General features: G+C 42.0%; 1 protein-coding gene across 1 annotated transcript in view; it reads right to left on the bottom strand.

Annotated features, from left to right (window-relative positions):
* The window catches only part of BMPER (BMP binding endothelial regulator), a 148502-nt gene that overhangs the window by 110714 nt on the left and 17020 nt on the right, over window positions 1-20768 (bottom strand). Inside the window, 2 exon segments of the mRNA XM_009886208.1 lie at window positions 95-177; window positions 12163-12262. Coding sequence (XP_009884510.1) covers window positions 95-177; window positions 12163-12262 — 183 coding nt within the window.

A 20768-nucleotide genomic window follows, 5' to 3' on the forward strand; every position in this document is an offset into this window, starting at 1 on the left:
AATATTACAGCTTATTTGGATTGGATAAAAAAGGCTCAGAATTTCACAGGAAAAGCTTGCGACTCAATTAGCATGATGCTGATAACATCCTTACCTGGCACTGGTATGTAACACAGGGGTTGCTAGGGAGGTGCCATTTCATAGAGCTGTTGTACGTGTTTCCTCCGAAACTGCAATCTGGAAGAGACAGGAGCACGTCAGTCCAGCAGAACACAATGATCCTGTGGGACGTTGCTGATGAGGATCACAGAGCAGCATCCTAAATGTGCCTGATCCTGTCCCTTGGGTTAACAGAAGAGGTAGAGCTGAGAGCTGGGACTGACAAGAGGGATCATGCCCCGGGAGGGCTGACAGGTGACAGCAACACCTCCCAGATGTCTGTTCCTGGTGCGTGACTGGCCAAACTCCTTACAAACTACGACCGTTGAAGACCAACCGAAATCAGTGACAATTTACCTAAAAATGGGTGTTAGTGACTATTCTGCTGTCCATTCAGGAGCTGCTCAGCCACCCATGCACTGGAGGGGGGAAAGGGAGGAGAGAGGGTAAGAGAAGAGCTAGAAAGGTTCATCATCCAGCCTGGATGCTCTATCCTCATCCATTAACCAAACACCCGAGGACAGGTCCACAGCCAGTGCAGATCAGCATGGGTACGTTGACAACAGCAGAGCTACCCCTCCTTTCTACCTTTTCACTTTCATAACAGAAGGGATCACTATCTGCATAAACTAAAAGCCATCAGGCTCTTATGTGTGGGTGGTGAAACTCTGAGTGGGGACATTTTGGAGTCCCACAGAGTTTGGGACTCCAAACTTTATATATCTTTATATATAAAAGACTTTATATGTCTCTGTGTGTTACATGACAACTTCGTTAGCAGAAAATAAGTTGGTTTGCCCATGCACAGGATCAGCATGCATTTTTTTTCAAAATGAAGTTTCGTTGAGCCATTTGGAAAAAAAACCACACCCACCAAACAAAACAAAAACACATGCATGTCAATTGTCACATTTGTTGTTACATGTTCCTTCTAGTTTCCCTTCCTTCCTACTCTTTCACTGTTTTCTGCTATTTTGCAAAAAGGAAAATCAAAAAGGAACACAAAGAAAAGAATAAAATAACTCACCAGGAAAGCAAAATGAGAAAAGACATATTAAGTGGAAATAAAATATTTGATTTAAATGAGTAGGTTTATTAATGCAAAATTGTTTCTATTAAAAACTAATTCTTTCAAGAGCTAAAGTGTTTCTGAAAAAAAAAAAAAATTAGAAGCAACACATACCCCATTTTCTGCAGGAAAAAATGCCCATTTTCCATTTACTGCTCTGAGGGTTTTTTCCCAGTCTATTTTATTCCAAATGAGCTTGATCAAAGAGCCCATGAAACCAACAGGAGTCTTGCCAGAGACTTTGAAACGTGACATATACATAGAGTCACCGAGCAGAAAACTACAATCAGTCAAACGATGCCCACGGCACCATTCCCTTTCCACACCCTACCTCAGCAGCTACTTTAAGTCATTCTCAGCTGTGTAGGGTGCACTGTCCTGATCTGCTTTGGGCTACATTTTGTGCCCTTCTGAAAATAAAGGTGCCCTTCTGAAAATAAAGGCAAGTTATCAGCCCTACTCCAGTAAAACTTTATGAGAAAAAACAACACACAATGGAGCCCACTGTATAAGAAAACTTGAGGGTCACAGCTGAGGAACTTAAAACACCCGTGCAATTGTTTTGTATTCAACCCCAAATTTAAAGGAAATCTGACATACAGAGATCATTTACAAATATGTTAACTGCTTCCAGTTAAGATCTTAAACAACAGAAGACTCACACTTCAGGATTTGCAATACTCAGCCATTTTTCCAGGCTAAGTACAGAGCAACACAGGAGAAATATGCAGATGCTGTGGCCATTCACGTACCTAAGCTGAAACAGGTATGTTTTTAAGAGTTGATCAGTAGTCTAAGAGCTGGCTGTGATAATTTAATCTTTGACAAATATTGAAAGGTACAAAGTATACATCTGAATCTCGCTTTTTTTTTAAGCAGCAAAGTCCCTATGAAGTGTTTTTGAATAATAAAAAGAGTTCAGATTCTCAGCATATTAATAAAATTCTGCATGAGGTCTTACACATGCAGGGCAACATGTCAAAAGAGGAACATAAAGCCCTATACTCCTCTTAAGTATTTTGAAGTCCCATTCTGAAAAAACACAGTAGCACAGTCTCTACTTACTGCCCACTGCAAATTCTGATGAATAGCAGAACCTGCTCAACACAATTTGGCGTCCTCAGGTTGTAGAAACCCAGGGCGCACTGGCATACTGGTCCCAGCCAAAGAAAGAGTTTACACATGTGCTTGACTCTCAAGATGGAACAAGCTGTATTGTTAAATATCTTTGTGTGATTTTTACCAGATGTGTCTGGTGTCTTCAGCACTGTGCAGAATCAAGGGCCAGGCTGGAAGCTACTACTGACTGCAAAATACCTTGCATATTTGCTCACCAATTATGTTATTTAATTTGAAGTGGTTTCTCTGTAAGAAAGCTAATGACCCTGGGCTAATCTGCATGTACAGATGTGCATATTAAACTGAAATTTTCAGTTCAAGGATTAGTCTGGTTGAGAAAGCAGGAAGGTGCTCCATCCGTGCAGTCACACTGCTCTTGCTTGAAGTGCATATCCAAGCTATGCTACAAAATCCTCTGCCCCACAGCACCAGACGTTTTCCCTGTGGAAAGCAGCAAGGAGGGAAACTGAACTCCACTTGCCCACGAGCCGCTTCTGTCACTGCTACATGGATGCTGGCGGCACTGGGGGATGGCAGACCAGAAGTAACTATGGCAGGTAGAGCTTGCAGGCAGCAGAAGGGAAATTCAGAACTGGAGACCGGGATGGAAAAGTCTGCAGAAGCACTGGAGATACTAAGACCACTCCTGAGCTTTGGCACAGGCCAGCAGATTGAATAAGAGAGTCAGAAAACGGCAGGAAGGAAGGGGAGAGTTAGCCAGTAACAGGCAGGCTTGGAGAGAGCTGGGGGAAGGCTGAAGGTCAGGCAAACTGAAGACAGGGAAAGAAAGGAAGTGCTTAACAGTCTCTTGTGAGATTTCAACCTGTCTCTGACCAGAGGTGTGCCCTGACACTCTGCCCTTTATATGCCCCAGAGCTACACCCACCACTCACTCTTCAAAAGGAAAAAGAAACCAAGCCCACATACCAGCTATTTTTGCTGAACCTCACTTACAATGTACAAATCTCTCAGCTGACACCTGCAAACATAAACCTGGACTTTCCTAGCCCACCTATTCATAGCACGGAAGTTTATGAGCTTCACCTAAATTCAGCTGAGTTGAAACCTTCCTGCCTTCATGTGCCAACTCAGTTGAGCCATTGTAGCTCATCCATGGTTAAAGGTCCAACATAATTGGCTTGGGAAGTAGCAGTCACTGAATATCTCATGTCCAAAGGCATCAGCAAAGTCCCTGATGCCAATTTCTACAACCAAGTATGGCAGAACATACTTCAAGTTCCTAAAAGCCACTTTAATTCCCTTTGGAAATATTACATTAACTTACTGTCTCCATCCACCTCTTGAAAGGGAGAGCGGGAAAAAAGAATGAATCAAGAAAGATCAAGAATCAAGAGCTTAGCACAATCACTTAAATGCCATCCATTTACTCTGCCTGAATACATACTTAAAATAAAACTTTAAAAGAAAGGGCTACAGAGGAGGTTCTCAAGAGGGGAACGCAAAAAGCCTGAGAATGTTCTAATGAGTACATGAAAATTAAAAGATTCAACATTAACAGGTAAATTTGATCCCATGGCATATACCCCATAAGGAAAACCTGTAGGATTCCACATACAGAAGGAAGTTAAATATCAATGGTCTATATCAATTTTAATGGAGCTAAGGTGATTCATACCAGTCAAGGAGTGTGTCCTAAGTTTTTAGTCTTTCGTGCTTCTTTCTTTAAGAATAGCTGGTGTTTTATTAATGTAAAATATTAACTTTCAGTTAGTTGTAGGTTTTGTTCCTATTACTACTTCAGCCCAAATAGTTCAGATAAGTCCTGGATAAACATGTAAGCTGAAAGTTGCTTATCTGAATGGAACCAAACCACTGAATACTTTGAAGTTGGTGAATTGTATATGCAGTAGAAACTGCTAATTACCTTCTAGTCACCTCATAAAGCCAAAAAGATTCTCTTGAATCATTCCTGAACAAAAAATGATGATAAAATAGTTAAAGCCCTTCTAATTTACTAATTTAGCTACTTTGTTTCAATGTTGTGCATGCCTTACTTGAGCACCTTAGTTTCAAGCATAATAAACTAACCTTTGACTGATGTAATTTGCAAGAGAGCAATTTAATTCCAAAACAAGCATCCTCACACAGAATTGGACAGGAATAACAAAAGAGGAAAATTATAGCAGATTTTGTTATTGGCATGTGGACAATTTGACAATCAGGAAGCCATTTGTCTTTCCAAATCCAGTAACATTGTTAAATGACCCTTTTTTTGCTTTCCCAGACACCCCAGCACAGAGCATTACCATGAAGACAGAGACATTGACTGTAAGAGACAGTTTAGCAGTGCTAAAGCTCAACCAGTGTCCTCAGGAGTTCATTAAAAACAAGCCTTTATTACTCAATTTGACATTGCCTAATAAGATTCCAGAAGAGATTTTTGCTTATTTTAGGCTAATGAGAATTTTATAGACAAGTCATTTCCGTATTCTCCCAAGAGAAAGTGATAGATTGGTGCACAATAGACTAACTCCCCATCCCTCATTTCTTCAGCACCTTTCTTCTCCTATTAAGTCTTTTTCTTGCTTTCACTCCACTTTCTATTAAAAAAAAGTAACCTCTCTATTGCATGGAAAATAAACATTAGGAAAAAGAAAACAGTCAGAAGACATGTTTTATTTAGTGTTTGATAAATTAATCCTCAGGGAAGTATCCAGGCTTGCTAACACTAAATACCAGTTCTAGCCAAAAAAAAAAAAAAAAAAAAAAACCAAAAAACAAAACCCAACCAAAAAACAAAAAAAAAACCACCCAGAAACCAACCAAAAAACCCAGAACAATAACTTGCACATTCTGCATATTTCCCTGGCATGAATTCTGTTGGCCAAAATAAGAGAACTGTGAATCGCACATTCACCTATTACAAAAAAGATTTTCTCATGTCTTAATGATGGTAAAACTATTGACAGCTACCAGAAAATTAAAATTCCTATTGGGTAACCCTGGTCTTCATTTGTCAACACAGAAGCATGAGAATATATACAAAATCCCCGATGCTTATTAAGTCTAACTCTAAACAGTGAAAGTCCAACGCTTTCCTCTGTAATTGATTACAATCAATCCTATTTGCAGCTGAGCCATCGCAATTACAATACCCAAGGGATGAGAGGCACAGGGGCCGTATAAAGGGCGTACAATACGGCAGAGTAAAACAGCCATGGAGGTGAGCTGTGCCGGGACTGCACGGTTCACAGGCATGTGATGCAACGCAGCTCACAGTCACTGAGCAAATAGCAGCAGAAACAAAGACATCACCTCCTCCCAGTGCTTTGGTTTTGCCCCTGCACCCTACTAGAACTGAATTTCACCTTCTCAAATGTCCTGCGTTCCACCAATATATTGGGAGTGGGAGTGAAAGTCACTCTGCAGGGTCCATAAGAACCTCGCAATCCAAAATGCCATGTAGTTAGAGCTGCTGTTGGTTCCTGAGCTCATACTCGATGTGCTTGCCAAACCTGGCGACTGGAGAACTGTGACCTTTCATGGCTGTGACGAGTGCCACGAATGATGTTGCTTGGTGATACAATTATTTGCCATTTATACCCAATTTCCTTACACCAGCAAAATAATTCATGATCAGTACAACTTACAGCTTCCAAGTCAAACAGTATAAGAAATTCTTATTCCAATCTTAAGTGTATTAAAATGTTTACTGTGTTGTTCCAGACAAATGTTACACATTAATGTTGTGTAAAGCCTCCATCCTGATCTTCAATTTCCTTTTAGTTTGCTGCACTGGACACAATGCCCACACACAAGGTACAAGAGCATCTACTTATCGCCACAGAGGTCTTGTGCAGTTTTCTAATACAAGAGTCCTGAACAACTTCTCTTTGATAGTCAAAGTCTGGGTAATTGATGTTTGACTGCAAAAGTATTTATGACAAGACAGTTCATAAAAGTTTCTTGGGTAAATGAAGAATTATAGTAATCAAGGTATCAAGAAAATCTGAAATTTGAAGCACTACTGAATGCTATAATATACAACAGGTATTCAAGGGATATGAAAAGTATGTGCTAAGACCTTTGTAAAAAGAATTAACTCAAAGGAAGTGGTGGAGAGATAGAGATCTCTTCTTAGGCATAACCAGAAGCAACCAAAGCTGACACCATGATGACACTGAATGATACTATCCTTAGTAGCTATATATCACTGCTTCAAAATCCCATCCTTTACTAGAAATACAAAGCTAGAAACTGAATGAACATTGAGACAAACCTGTACCTCCACCCTCAAGAAACAGAGCTGGAGTGCATTACCAAGGACTGAGAGGCAGTGAAAAAAGGCTGAGAGAAAAGTTAGGGTTGATTACATCCCCAAACCATCTCTTTCCATAAGCAGTCTCTCTCAGATACCAGAATTAGATTATTCAGATAAGGGTGAAAAGGATTTTAGTAGGAAAATATATTATTATCTTCCCAGCCCGTTACCCCTCCATCCATGAAGTGCTACACACCCTTGTCTCTGCAAGCTTGCCTTAAGACACACGAGGATGGGCTGCAAGTTAGAGTGCCCCTTCAGGGCCCCACACAAAGCCCCCCACACACCTCCACCCCACACACACCCCCTCCTGCTTACAGCAGGGCACCAAACTGGCATCAGGTATCTCATACTAGGGGTGTCCACAGGCGAACAAAGTGGCAAACATATGTATGGCTCCTGCAGGCCATTAGTAGAGTAGCCAGAACACTGATAAACTCATAACCTCCCTCTAACTTCCTTTGCAAGCCAGCTCTAATAGTTGAAATTGGCTGCAGTCCTCAACCATAATATTTGATATCCTTTCCAAGTAACGCACAATTAACTAAGATAGCTTTGGATATTCAATATTCAGGGGAACTAGTGCTGCTGTTGCTTGGGCTGTGATTCCATTCTCTGGTAGACTCTCCAGATCAATGGAGCAGAGCATGTGAACCTCTAAGATCATTAATTAATTTAAAAAAAAAAAAAACACAACGAAAAAACCCCAAACCAACAGAACAAGAAACCCCACAGTAATTCTCAAAAGTTAACACGGGCAGAAAAAGCAAAACGGCACATGGGAAGTGAAAGAACCTTCAGAACAACAAACTGTATCTCTTTTAACAAATACCCACCAATTTTGTCTTTGCGCATCCACGAAGGATTCAAATTCTTAGGATAAAAGAGGAGAATATGATATACAATTTTAGAAATGCAAACTTTATGCAGCCCTGAGCCGGTAATACCACTTCTTCAGAGAGCAAATAACTTATTATTAGAGGTGTAGAGAGCTCTATATGCAAGTGACAGGTCTCCATCCAACTAAATAAGAAAATGCTGCCAAATCTATTTCTATAATCTCAATGATCTCACATGTTTTCATTAAACATATTAAATAAAATGAGAGATGAAAAGTGCCCTATTTATCCCATGCTAAAGTAATAAGAGGGCTTAATTTTTTAATATTTTCAAAATTAATAGTATGCTAGAGGTATACAGTATGTTTCATAAACTACAGTAAGTATCTGTCAGAAGAATAATCTCACTGAAAGTTTTCACTATTATACTTAGTTGTTTGCATTCTCCTTGCAGCAGGGAGCCATAACCATGGGCCTACATTTCTCTGTTCCAGACTTTGCACAAACACACAGCAAAAAAGAGCCTTGCCCCACTGACTTTACTATCTGAGATCCTAAGAGCCTGAAGTCAAGAACAGTGTTAAAACACATTGCTTGTCTGGAGGATTAAAATCTTAAGTAAAGCTAAATCTCTTAATACGTTAGGGATAACATGTTGTTTCCACCACAATGAATTTTCTGATTGCAAAAGTTATAATGGCTGCTGTTTCTTACTTTTTTGTTTATTAAGAAAATGGAAAAAAAGTGCTAGAGATTATCTAAGTAGCGTACAAATACCCAAACGGAAGCAAGGAAGTTATGCTCAGCACACAACCATTTGCAGGAAAAATCCTCTACCAACAACTCAGATTCTTCTGTATGCAAAGCTCTAAACACTGGATTTCAGCTGGATGCACCTTTGCCAGCATATAGTATTTGTTTCAGACTACTTCTTTGCTATCAGATACTGGGCCTACATACCCAGTCCTCACGCGCTTCTCATAATAGAATAAAATATCCTGGCAGCAATGTCACAAATGACTCATGAGTGGTGGTTTCCTTCCTACACAAGCCAATTCTTGAAACATACCCTTTGGTCTTGATGTTATCCCCCGATGTTGTACTCAAATGACAGCAGCCATTCATTCATTCATTCATTCATTCCTTCACAAGGTAGGAAGATGTGAAGCTATTAAAGAGAACTGGCAAGAGCCCGTAAGGCCTGATTAAGCTTTTCTAGGCTTTGGGAACGAATCCAAGAAAAAAGCCATCAGGTTCTGATGTCTTTTCTTCGTAACATTTTGTTCGGGTTTAGATGAAATCAACCAGTAAAAAAAAAAAAAAAAAAAAAATATTAAAAATCCCTATTTCCCTTTTCCTGCTTGCATTCCCCATGGGCACTCTGGCAGCTTGACAAAATAGTAACTGAGAACAAGCGCTGCAGGGCCAAGTCCTGGCTGCAGCTGAGCTCCGCGCAGGGAGTGCCGGGGAGCTGCTGGGACACCAAAGGGAGTAGTTGAAGTGCTACGCAGCTAGGCTGGTGTTTGCACCCCTGATTCCCCAAATACTCTCCCCCAGGACACTCATTTGGGGTTTTGCACGGAATGAAGCAGGAGCTTCAGCAGAGTTCAGAGCAGCAGGAGAGCAAGCAGCCTCCCCGGGAGTAGAGCGGGCTCCATTGTCCTCTTCCCACAGAACCTGAACAACCTGGTGACAATCTGTGGTGTCAGGACTGCTGTAGTTATATAGCTGCATATTTAGCTTTACTTTTCAGACAGAGCAGAAAAACTTATTCAGAAATTTCAGATTTCCTTTGAAATTTAAGCCCTCAAGAGCCCATTTTTTAAAAAATTCTGAAATTTAAAGCAGTTCTTACATCTTAAGCACATAGGAACTGCCATCTTGGATCAGACCAAATGTCCTTGTAGCAAAAAGTCGGTTTTCCCTTTGGAGAGCTACTGATGGTTGAGCTGATTGTGCTACAGAAGTGAGAAACAGTTGTTAATAGGTTATTGTCAACTCAGAGCCCAGAATTATATTTGTACAGTTAGGACTGTTTTGTCCTGTATGCACCCATTTATTCTCATCCACATTAACTTCTTTTGCCATTTTGTCATCAGTTGTTCAGTGTTCCAAGAACCTTCTGCAACTTCTTGCAGGCAGCCCTCCTCCTTTATAAAGGTCAAGTCATTAGCAGCAAACTTGGTGTCCCTCTTTGCCCCTTTTCTAGATCATTTTGGAGAACACTGACAGGTTGAGATCTTTGCAAGGATCTGCTAGAAATATTTTTCCATGATGAAAATAACCGTTCATAGTCACCACCTGTTAGTTATACATTGATGAGAAGAGTTTCTCTACAAACTGCTTAGTTTCTTTAGTAGTTTTTGGCGGGGGATCTCATTGGACGCCAACAGAAATCCAGCAAGACATCATCAGTTGGATCTCTCTGTCCATATATGTATCATAAATTCAAATGACTAGCATTTTTATAAGACATAACTTTTGTCCCTTATGTTGCAACTATCCAAGTGTTTCCTAATTCTATATTTGAACAGTTTCTATTAATTTTTGTGTCAGAGCTGTCAAGCATATCAATCTGCAGATGCCAGGCTCAAGCCTATTGATAATGTTCCATAGGAACTAACCCCAATTCAGGACAAACAGAATATCATATAATCATAGAATCACAGAATGGTTAGAATTGGAAGATCATCTAGTTGCCAACCTCTTGCCATGGGCAGGGACACCTCCCACTAGACCAGGTTGCTCAAAGCCCCATCCAGCCTGGTCTTGAAGACCTCCAGGGATGGGGCCTCTACAACTTCCCTGGACAACCTGTTCCAGTGCCTCACCACCCTCATAGGGAAAAATTTCTTCCTGATTTCTAATGTAAATTTATCTTCTTTCAGTTTGAAGCCATTACTCCTCATCCTATCATTACATACCCTTGTAAAAAGTCCCTCTCCAGCTTTCTTGTAGGTGCCCTTCAGATACTGGAAAGCTGCTATAAGGTCTCCCCGGAGCCTTCTCTTCTCCAGACTGAACAATCCCAACTCTCTCAGCTTGTCTTCATAGGAGAGGTGCTCCAGCCCTCTGATCACCTTCATGGCCCTCCTCTGGACCTGCACCAACAGGTCCACATGCGTCCTTCTTGTGCTCAGGAGTCCAAAGCTGGATGCAGTACTCCAGGTGGGGTCTCATGAGAGCAGAGGGGGAGAATCACCTCCCTCAACCTGCTGGCCACACTTCTCTTGGTGCACCCCAGGATACGGTTGGCCTTATTACGAGGAGCATGAATTAAAATTTCATCTAATGATAATAGCCCATACACACTAATATCTCTATCCTCAACTTTGAAACATTAATCTTCTTTAATGTAGAATTATTTTGTATGCATATATGCACATGTATATATGTAAAATTTTCATGCAATTGACCAACCACGCATTCCTTTATCGAAATGGAGAATTAATCTCCAGCCTAAACAAACCACTGTTTAGGAATCTTTTGCTATAAAGCTGACACTAAACACAAGTTGAAAAAAGAAATAAATTACATTTCATTTATGTAAAATTTGTAACTACAAATTCTTATTGTTTCAGTAATGCTTTATTTTTTTTTTTCCTCAGTTCATTTCCTTTTCTTTTAATGTCAGACTTTTAGACAAATCCTTGAATTGAGGCTTGCCAAACCTATTCCAACATTGCACCATAGAAGCAAATCATAAGTACAGCAGCTAACACTTCTGCAACCATCCAGGACAAACAAATATCCATTATACATCTCTTCCATCTGAATTTCAGTGTAATCTGCTTCCCTGCATTTGTATTTCCTCTGGGAAGGCAATAAAAGCTTGCATTTCCCAACAATTCATCCTACCCTGTGTCCCTCCCAAAGCCACTCTATCATCACTGGGGAATTAAAAAACAGAGGAAAATAAAGAAAAGTGAAGCTGTCAGAATCTGACATTCTCCACCTCATTGCTTGCATCAGCAGTCCCTCAGCAAAGTTATTGTTCCAGAGCATATTACTTACTGTATAGATATAAAAAAGACCTTTCCAGCTTCAACTACTTGCACATTTTTCATGTGGATAAGCATGGTAGTTACATATCATGCATGCTTATATGATTCTTTTATTATTTTTTTATATTTGATAGTTACATCATTCTAAAGAGCTTAGAAGATAGAGTGTTGGTCAATAAATAAATGTACAGTGTTCAGATTGTTGCCCATTTTGACTTCAATAAAAACTCCACAATATTATTATTTGAATGCAGAATTATTTAGTAAAATGAATAGAATTTAGTTGGTTTGTTTCTAGTATGGGAAGAAATAAAAATAGTCATGCATAATTATTCTGCTCTTTATTACTCAGAAGTATTATTCCTATTCTGTTGAACCACACAAAAATTTAAGGAATTCCTATTGACTGGTGTCTACCAGCAGATTGATTTTGACCTAAAATATTTCTGATAAAGTTAGAACAGGAGATATTTCTCAAAAGACTGACAACATACCAATGAAGTACAATAAAGATGTATTTCTAAAGGATTGTCATTGTGCAAGAACTATAATTACAGGAAAAATATGTGAATTTATGCATTTCCACCAGCTTTGTAAACATATTGATTTTATTGTTGTTACTGCTCTTTTCAAGCCTCTGGTGACAGCCAAGTCCCAGCTGAGAAGCTTTCAACTCTGGCCTGTCCCTGGCAACATAATTTGAACTGATAACATTTTAAAAAGAGTCAAAGAACAGGAAGGGAACCGCACCTTTGCAACGCTCACAGCAAGCTCCTCTCTGCTTAATGACGAGGGCACAGTCCTTGGAGAGCATCGGACACTTCTCTCTTTTGCACGTCACTTCCTTATTCTGGGAAAAAAAAAAAAAAAAATAGATAAAAGCTATTGCAAGCAAACCAAATCCACGGCTCCATTTCTTGCAACTCAGAAAATAACACGTGAAGCTGGCAATCTGTTCTCTTTCTTCACGAGAAGTCCCTGTAATTCAAAACACCTTTCTCCCCTTGAAGGAACGTAGCGGAAAACAGTTTCTGAATTATCCAGGAGCCCAACTAAATGGTGTTTAAACTCCACTCAGACAGTAATTCATGACTGCTACACATCACAGTACAGAAAACGTGCCCCACTGAAGAAATCCACTTTACTTAAATGAACAACTAGCTGCATGATGCGCTTGTTAAAATATCCTCAGGGTCTTGAGGTGCTGCCCCATGAACCAGACAGCTCAAGAATCATTTCTCATGGTGACAAAAGGACAGATGGCTGAGGAAGAGGTGGCAACCCCAGAGAAAAAAAAACAACTCTCTGCCACTGCTGAAAGTCAGTTTTAGCTGGTGGTATTACCTAGCTACCCAGAGGGTCTTCAAAAGAGTCTACAATATATTATACCAGAAAAGAGACTACTATAATTCTTCTTTCTCCCCAAAATGCTGAGAATCCATGAAACAACACAAGCAGGTAGGATGACCGTATATTATAGTGTCGTGCCTCTACGGCAAAAAGCCAGCGATGGCCAAGTCCAAAGAGCACATTGGCCACATTAAGGAATGTCAATAGAGGATGTGCAGCAGCGGGCAGGAGAAACATTCCTTTTGTAGCCTGGCTTGCCCCTGTGGTGTCAGCCCTTCTGGTTATCTCTGCCTTTAAACGAGGGCAGAAAACAAATACTTTGGGGGTTTCTCTCAGTAAAATTTTTCTACTTGAAATTCCTGACCGAAAGTAGCCCTCTGAAGTGACCTCCACCTATAATTAGTAGCTCAGTTCATTAAGTGACACAGGTGACCATTTACTAGATGCAAGCACCCACCTCACCCAATCTTATGACTTAATTAGAGACCAAAAAATCAAAGGGCTAGAAAAATGTAAATCATAAAACTAAAGGAAAAGAAACTGTGCTTTCCAGTCTTTTTCTTTTGCTCCCTGTGGCCTTATTCAAGGTGCCTGTGAAGGATAACACACAGCTTTTATTACACTCCAGCTCTTTGTCTAAAATCAGAGGTTTATTTTCTTCAAAGTCACTGCCTGATCTGATGGGAGCTATAAAGGCACTTCAATCTTATCAGTGTAAATGAGGAATCACTCTCGCCAAGCCAGTGTGAAATCAGCAAATGAGAATCAGGCCCTAAAGCGCAGCTGCAGCGACACAAATGACTACTGTAAAAAGCCAGGTCGCTGCTACGTGCTGGCTGCTCTGCATCACCCCGGCATTGCAGACCAACCATAAATGCAATTTAACTGGCGAGTTAAACTGAATTTATGGCAGGTCTGTAGCTCTGGACTGGCACAAAGCAGCCGCGGCACAGCAGTGCAACTGACTCAACAACAACTTTTAGAGTGCAGGGCGAAATCCTGATTCCCTTTACATGAACGCGGTGCCCCCTGACTTTGCCACCTTAAAACCTGTTGAAGGGCAGCCGAATCAAGTTCACCAAATTGACTGCACACGGTCTGTATTTTAAAGGGTTCTGCTAAGATGCGATTCTCTTTAATAAGAGTTTGCTCGAAGAAAGATTTAATAAGCCTAGCGGCCCTGTTACCTTTATCTGTGGGAAAATCTTCTGCATGGCGAAAGCAGGTTTGAAGGAAGGGCAAAATTCAGTCTAGCCTATGTGCCTTTGGACAACATGATTTAGTCAGCTGCAGCATCCATCGTGGACCTCTGTGAGATGCATGGTGCCCTTCTGGGCCAACCTAGCCGGGCAGAACCCACATCAAGGGGTCCAGCAGGCAGCTACCCATCGGACTCCCTCTTCAAAGGGAGAAATCATTATTATGGATGGCAGGGAGAGGGACAAGAAGTAGAAAGCGGCTCCGTATTTCTTTTGGTTGCCCGATTCCCAGGAAACTTCTGGGGCAAACGGCTCATGCAGCTCAGCTTGTCGCACTCTCCCCGGAGCTCCAGCTGCATCCTTCTACCCTCAGGTACATCTTGACACGGTTGCTTCTTGTTAGCAATACAAAATATTCCTAAGGATGACCTCGACACATATATTTCACACAGGAGCTACTTGCTAGTTACCGTTCCTAACTAGAAGGCTCCTGTTTGGCCCAAATCACTTCAATCAGAAATATTCTCTGCCAGTGACAAGTTTGGTACCATTGAGCCAACCCATGGGGGCAGCCAAATTTTAATCCTATTCTTCTTTCCTTATCACGAGCAACACTGGTGGCTCAACCCCAAACTCAGGACCTGCATTATAGGTAAGGATGGGAGGAACTGGAAAGAGAAAGCAAAACTGAGCCAGGCTGTACAGCCTAGTGGCTGGGAGCTTTCCTGAGAGGGAAGATTTAGGACTTCATGTCCTGGTGCCAAGGGCTGTTTTACATTAAGCAGCTGTTCAATGTAAAGCACGTTAGTGGCCCACAGTGCAGCGACGGGAACTGAAGGGTCCTCCCCCCTTTGGAGGGCATCTTAAACAGTAGGCTACAGATTCATATTTCCTTTCTTCATCCCAGTAGACCTTGAACTACTTGCCACTCGGTGGCCCAGCTTCAGCAGAAGATGGGCTTCTTGTTCGTGCTCCTAAAAGCCACCGGTCCTGACAGCAAGGATGCTTGTGGGGAAAGCGGGAGATGAACCTTTGAACTGCCTCCAGACATGGACGGCACTCAACCTGGATCGTTGTCGCAACGGTGAATTGTCGCAGCATGGTGTTAAAAGGTGGGCAGGAGGTGCCACAGTCCCAGCCTCCCCACCCCCCTTTTTTTTTTTGCTTTTTTTTAAAAAGAAAAGAGCAAGATCACCTCTGTCCCTTGGAGGAGAAGCTGCACCCTCCTGCCTGCAGGGACAGGACTGTGTATCCCAGGTAAACAGAGACAATCTTTGCCAGCAGGAGAAGGGCAGCTAAGCACTTAAGCAGGGTGGGATTTGCAAATCTGACGTTCCTCCTCTCTAGCTGGTATTATAGGCAAGTCCCAGACGGCTCCCAAAGTGGCTGTTCCAGATGCTACCCCGTGGTAGCATCTTCCAGGCTGCTCTTCCAGGGTGCGAGGCACAGCACCACTCAGGGCTGCAGCTCCCACCGCTCCTTTTGGGGCTTCTTGCTGAACAAACATACGGTAGAGCCACAATTGCAATGTACTGCCCCACATAACCTTTATAGCAAAATCCCCCTTGTACTACACAGACATGAGAGTAGCTCCGGGGAAGCACATCCAAGTGCCTCTTGCTTCTTCTAGGACCAGATTTAATTCCAAAATTCTTTCCAAAAGTCCTGCTGTTTTATCTCAACGCTGCATCTGGTGGAAAACTAAGCAAGCAGATGTGGAAGAAAGGGTTAATGTACCATGCTGATCAATCATAGGACAGCAGCAGATAAAACAGGGCTGGTAAATCATTGCTTAGTCTATTGGAGTCAGGAATTATCCAGTACAGATCTCCTAGGCCCACTGGGTGTAAAAGTACAAAGATAAAACAAAGAGCAATTGTCATCGGGAGCTTTTTTTTTTTTGCTTCACCCTGTCGCCCAAAACACTACTCTTAATGTCTACTGTCCATCTGCTTGTTTCAATTTTGCTGCCTCCTTCCCTCCCCTTTCACAAGGGCAAAGCAGAGGGCGAGAGCAAATGGACTTCTAGCAACAAATCCTTTCCTTCCAAATGTGACCCTTCCTCCCCCCAGTAATCATAACATTTCATTACTTGTCCCAACTATACATTTAAAAAGTCACTAAGTAGCTGCATGCAGGAGAGCTGTATTACCAAACCTCCATCTGTGTTGTCAACAGCGTCTCTGGAGTTGTTGAAAGCTCTCAGATACTTTGATTTTTGCTGTTCTTAAGAGAAAACTTCTTAGACGGCAACATTCAGAAGCCAACAGTTATGGGAGGGTAGGGGATTTTTTTTCCTTTTGTTTAAAGGACATGCACTCTGGCACTGAGAAGTGCGGAAGAGACACATGGCTCATAAATACATAAACCATTTGCTAAATCAGAAACCTGGGAGTCAGTCAAAATCCATAATAGGATCCCAAGATTCATAATAAATAACTTTTAATTATAGTCCTGCACAATAGTTATTTTAAACAGATGGTTTATAGATTCACATCTGGGATTTTTTTTTTTAATTTAGTGCTCAGGCACACACACAGAAAGGGAGAGAACCTCAGCTAAGGTTTTTATTAGTGTTGGAAAAATACGTATTTTTTTAAAAGAGGTCAGGCTGATCCAGAACAATGCTGCCACAGCTGACGCAACTCCCCAGTCAGCGCTCGGCACGGCAAACGGTTCGCGCTGGAATCCCAGACTCCCTCGGAAAAGAAAATTTAGGGAAGTGCCGGAGAATCACCCTGGACTCCTCTCCTGTGCTTACTGAGCTCGACTGCCGCAGAACTCACTTTTAATGCATTTGGGGAAAGATCAAAAAGTTTTGTTGCATGCCCATGTTTCTCTCCCTCTCCCACGCTTTGCCAGTGAGAACCAAAGGTCTCTTTAACTTGGCATGCAAAGGTGATGTCAGATTCCCATACAGGAGACATACACTAACCAGACCTAATAGCAGCATTACTGCTTCATGTTACCTTTACTACAACCTACGGTCAACACAATTTGTTCACCTTCTACATGCACCTTGTATTTTTATCTTCTATCAAAGAACTTCACACAAAATAGCCCATTCTGGTGACAAAATATATCAAACTAACAGCCTTAAACTCATGTGGTACAGTTAAATAAAATGCCAACATGAAAAGAAAAAGAAAAAAAAAAACCAACACTAAAAAGAAATCTGAATATTTGGCAGAGGTCTTGAAGAGGACGTGTGCCAAACCACAGCTTGGAAGCCGCAGCCAACTTTCTACAGGGTTCCCCACTGGGCTCCTGCCGGCTCACAGCAGCCACCAGGAGGATGGCTCTTTTCAACCTGGATTTGGCTTGGAAGAAGGGGGAAAAAAAAAAACAAACCCCCAAAAAACGGAGTCTGCTTTGTTTCTTCAGGGCTGCACCAGGGAGTTCCTCCCTCAGTGGTACCCTGAGCCCACTGTTGTGCTATCAGCTGGCTGCTGAAGACCTTGCAGATGCAGGTTCTTAGAAGGCTAGATTTCCACTGTGACAGTCTGCTTTTTTTCTTTTTTTTTTTTTTTTTCTTTTTCTGTATTGAAAACGCTTCTAGGAGGCTCACACAGCATTTCTGATATCCTGAGGTTATTAATGATTTATATCGAATAGGAAAAATGTTGCTTAAACTTTCATTTAACCAAAAAAAAAAGGCTGTGGAGAGAAAAATAATAAAAGCAACAGGGACAGATTAGGTAGAAATACAAACTACCATTAATGGCTAATCCTGAAAACATTCATTTTTTACCATTATTTACCACAGTCCTACTAAGTAACTCTGACAGAACTCCTCACCCAGTAGCTCAGAGCACCCTTACGTTTCTGCCAGGAGAAGCCTGTGGGATCATCCGCCAAAACAATAACAATTTTCAAACAATGACAAAAGTTACTCCCAGGGAATTTGGGATGCAGCTTTCAGATGTGCACATATGACTTTAGGAGAAGAAAAAGCCATTTAAAATTACAACAACAAGTGCACTCAAGTCACATAGGCAACATTTCCACTGTAAGGCATAAGGCAGGCTCGGATGCATGTTCTCCAGCCACGCCGCTGGCTCTCTGCCACATTTTACGTGGCCAGAGCATCCTCTGGAGTGCGCACGGAGCCACACTCAGTCCACACAGGCCACAGGAGCAAAGGTTTGGGCCAGCACCGGCCACGGGCTCTGTCCCTCAGCAAAGCTTGGGAGCACCAAGCTTCCAAGTGTGTGCCTGCACCTATGCTTTTGTGCAAACAAGCCCAGTTTCGGGCCAACTTGAACTTGAGAACAGGCTCAGACACGTGCGTAACTCATCGTCTAGACAAATCCTGAGGCGCTTTCCGAAAATACTACCCTTGCTCCTTTGGCACTCCTGCCTGGAACTCAGCGTCTTGGGTCCGATTTACAAACTTCCATTTAATTGGTGGAGTTGATACAAGCAAGCAATCCCTGCTAATACTGTGGGACTGCTGTCTTCCATGAGCATTTCCCTGCCTAAGCAAGAGCCACACAATTTGACTTCAGGAAGGAGACACCACTCCCCAAGGAGAGATGTTTGCAGACATTTCGAACCACTGTAGAGGGAGATGAGAAAAAGGTCTCATTCCCTTTGTTCCCCTCCAATTATCTGGGTTCATTTTTTTTTTTCTTCAGTGCAAAAACAAGTTTTGTGGGTACAATAACAAATATGGTCTAGCACACTAGGTGTGTTTTTAAATTCAAGGTGGAAAAAATACTTCCCTATGAAACAATGACTGTTTTCTGCAAAATGATACAGCTGTCTCTGTTTACCCACATAAACCTACAAACACCAAGGCATACGCTTCACCCCACAGACAGAGAAAGTCCTATTATTTCAAGCACATCTTCAATTTCAACAGGACAACTCATAGGAGTGAAGCCAAACATATGCTTCAGTACTTTCAGCATTAGGTCCCTGCCCATGGCACAACACAACCGTGATTTCAGCATGAATTGCATTAAATGCAAATGACGGTATTTCGTCAGGAACGAAATATGCCAGTTCAGTCCACAGAGACTCCTTTTCCTTTTTTGAGCAGAGCGCACGGTAGCCTCAGATTTATCCCTTCATCCTCGTAATCTCTTTAGCTTATCTGGCCTCTCTGTGGGCAAGCAGGGAGGAGGCTGCTGCTCTCCCTGCGGTGGTGCTCAGCCAGCATCAACCACCCCCTTCATAATTCGAGTTCTCCCCGCTCCCTAGGAAAGATGATGAAAACAAAGGCCCCGCTGAAAGATGACACTGAATTTCACTGCAGACGGGTATTCCCCACCGCTGTGAGGAAGGCATGAGTATGTGCGAGTCATTCAGGACACATCACTCAAAACCCCTTATAGACTGAACAGATTTTTTTTTTTTTTTTCCACTGTGTCTAATGATGTTCACCAGCATGAAGGAAGTGACCTCGGTGGCCTGCTGCAATCCCAACACTCCTTGACAGCAGCCCACTGCACTACTATGTGGTGAAAAGAACACGCTTTCTTCCTCTTATATTCATTTGCATTAATGCAACTGCTGAGGCTGCAGCTGGGATCAGGGTCCCATTACATCAGACATCATATAAGCACATGGAAGGAGTATATCCCTGCTCCAGTGAGCTTATCAACAAAGGCACAGCCAGACAAAATGACCATAACTGCAGATTAAGTCAGCAAGAAAGCCAGAGCAGGATCCAGCTCTCAATCTCCTTGCCTCCACCTCAACCTCCAAGTGCCACTTTGGACTGGAGTTCTTCAGCTGTAAAGTTAAAAGCAAAACTCTACATGTCAACAAAATAGCATGATGGTCTTCGATCAATAAGAGACACAGTCTTCACAAGTTCATACTGTAGTCCAAAAAACTAGGTATAGTAATCCAGGAGCCAGGTTTCAGGAAAGGCGTACACACTGGGGTTCTTGTGGGAGACCATATCTTTGTATTTCATGAAACACAAGCATTTCAAATTCACGGCTTTTCCTGTGACTTTTAAATGTGTTTTTAAACAAACAAAAGCCAAATTAATGGTTTTTCTACTGTGTAGATAAAGAATTCATATTAATTATTAATTATCAGTCACCCAAATCCGATGCCAATATCTAAGAAAACAGTAGTCATAGGCAATATCTGTTGATTTGAAGCGCAGGATGCAAACCTGTACCCGTGCTGCTGGAAAAGGTTACAGCTCACTGACCCAACCCTATGAGCTTACCATCTACCCCTTGCTGGATGTTGCCAGTCACTCAGATCAGCCAGCAAAACTTTTTGGATGATCACTGCCCAACTCACTTTGAGCGAAATGAGTGATCTTGAAAGCGTGGTCCAGCCTAGCCTGATTTACCCTGACTGAAGCCAACAGGGCAGAATTCATTCTCCCAGGGAAGGGACAGGAAGCTTAAGGCCATAAAACCTTCCACTACCTTAGCTCGATCCAGAGGCCACCTGCACACAGTTGGAGTCAGCAGACGTGGAACAGCATCGCTGCCCTGGGTATATTAGCTCCTGGAGCATGCTGCTCTGCTGCTGATCCCCCTTAAGTGTCATAGGACAGCTTGGAGAAGGAGTTTGCTCATGTCATTCCCGAGCCAAATTGGTCTGAAAACTAAGTAAATTCTAGCCCCCAAAATTGTTGAAGATGGCACTGATGAATTATCAAGCTAGTTTCATAGAGGGCAAAGCCAAAAGTTTTAAGGAAATGATTAAATCATTTGAATTCAACAAACTGTAGATCAAGCCATGGTGTCATATTCTGTTCCATCTCAAAAATTAACTCAGTCCCATCAAAAGAGCGTCCTAAAAATATTCTACCATTGTTTCTTAACTACTGCC

Source organism: Charadrius vociferus, unplaced genomic scaffold (genome assembly GCF_000708025.1).
Source record: "Charadrius vociferus isolate BGI_N301 unplaced genomic scaffold, ASM70802v2 scaffold545, whole genome shotgun sequence".
In the NCBI taxonomy this organism is placed as follows: Eukaryota; Metazoa; Chordata; class Aves; order Charadriiformes; family Charadriidae; genus Charadrius; species Charadrius vociferus.